The sequence below is a fragment of the Penaeus monodon genome, chromosome 19 (assembly GCF_015228065.2).
Source record: "Penaeus monodon isolate SGIC_2016 chromosome 19, NSTDA_Pmon_1, whole genome shotgun sequence".
Taxonomy (NCBI): Eukaryota; Metazoa; Arthropoda; class Malacostraca; order Decapoda; family Penaeidae; genus Penaeus; species Penaeus monodon.
This window is the reverse complement of record NC_051404.1, coordinates 3856955-3858009: the sequence shown is the minus strand read 5'-3', so window position 1 is coordinate 3858009 and position 1055 is coordinate 3856955. Positions and strand designations below refer to the sequence as shown.

The 1055-nt window shown below is 35.2% G+C and overlaps 1 protein-coding gene across 1 annotated transcript in view; it reads right to left on the bottom strand.

Moving 5' to 3' along the window:
- The window catches only part of LOC119584982 (kinesin-like protein KIF13A), a gene marked incomplete at its 5' end in the record, with an annotated part of 70347 nt that overhangs the window by 34002 nt on the left and 35290 nt on the right, over positions 1-1055 (bottom strand). Inside the window, 2 exon segments of the mRNA XM_037933590.1 lie at positions 51-242; positions 715-922. Coding sequence (XP_037789518.1) covers positions 51-242; positions 715-922 — 400 coding nt within the window.

The window sequence follows — 1055 nt, the reverse complement described above, 5'->3', positions numbered from 1 at the left end:
CATCTTTCAGTACTAAAGTAAATGCTCTACTTATTGCACAATCAACTTACTTGGCGTGAGTCTATTGAGGTACTGGTTGTCATGGATGGAAGAATCCCAAGAGGCTACAGCACAAACATCCTTTTCATAACATTTGATAATTGGCAACTGGAAGAATTTGTTGCAGTTTTCTTTTGGAATTATGGCATTTGTTCCAGCAATGGTCAAGCTATCACCAAAGCCTTGTGTTGAGAAGTCATCAGCTGAGAAAGGAAAAAAAAAATATAAACGAGGTGTAAACAATGTCTTTTAAGGAAATGCATTGCATCTTTTCCCAAAGTGTTAATCAAAGTTCATATTTAAAGTGGCTTTGGAGGTAGCGTTTAGAATCTTTTATATATACACACTCCAAAGTCTATTTAATAATATAAGGACACTAAAATCCACCCCTGAGTCCAAGGGACTCATGGGCACTTGAAATGTTATCTTTTTGTGACATACTGAATCATCACTGGTAATCATAAAAAGATGCAATATCAACATATTCACTCTTTATGTGAATGACTGAGTAGTTACAATTATATGGACTACACATATCTCCCATATATTTTTTTCCCTACATTTACATGGGTGTATATTTTCATATATCAGTGAGTGCATAGATGCATTCATGTGTAAATATATTTATATGCTATTTGTTTTTAAAGACATATCATCCACACATTTCATACTTACCATTTAGATCAAGGAAAAGAACTGGGACATGAGCCTCCATGCCAGAAGGTGGATCCCAGTCAGCTGGAGCGCCTGGAATGTTAGATCCAGCAGCAGGAACCAATACTGCATTTCTCTCTTCTGTTAAAGTTACCCACTGATCCACAAGAGACTGTTCACGCTCCACATCATGCTCATTTTTGTCTCCTTTGTTGATAATTTTTTGGATCTGAAAAAATGTATACACACAAATAAATACACATACAAACACTTTAGAATATAAATTCCTTATCTAATACTTCCAAATCCTGTGCCAGTCATCAAATATAAACACTCAAACACATTGTGATATGCTTTTCATG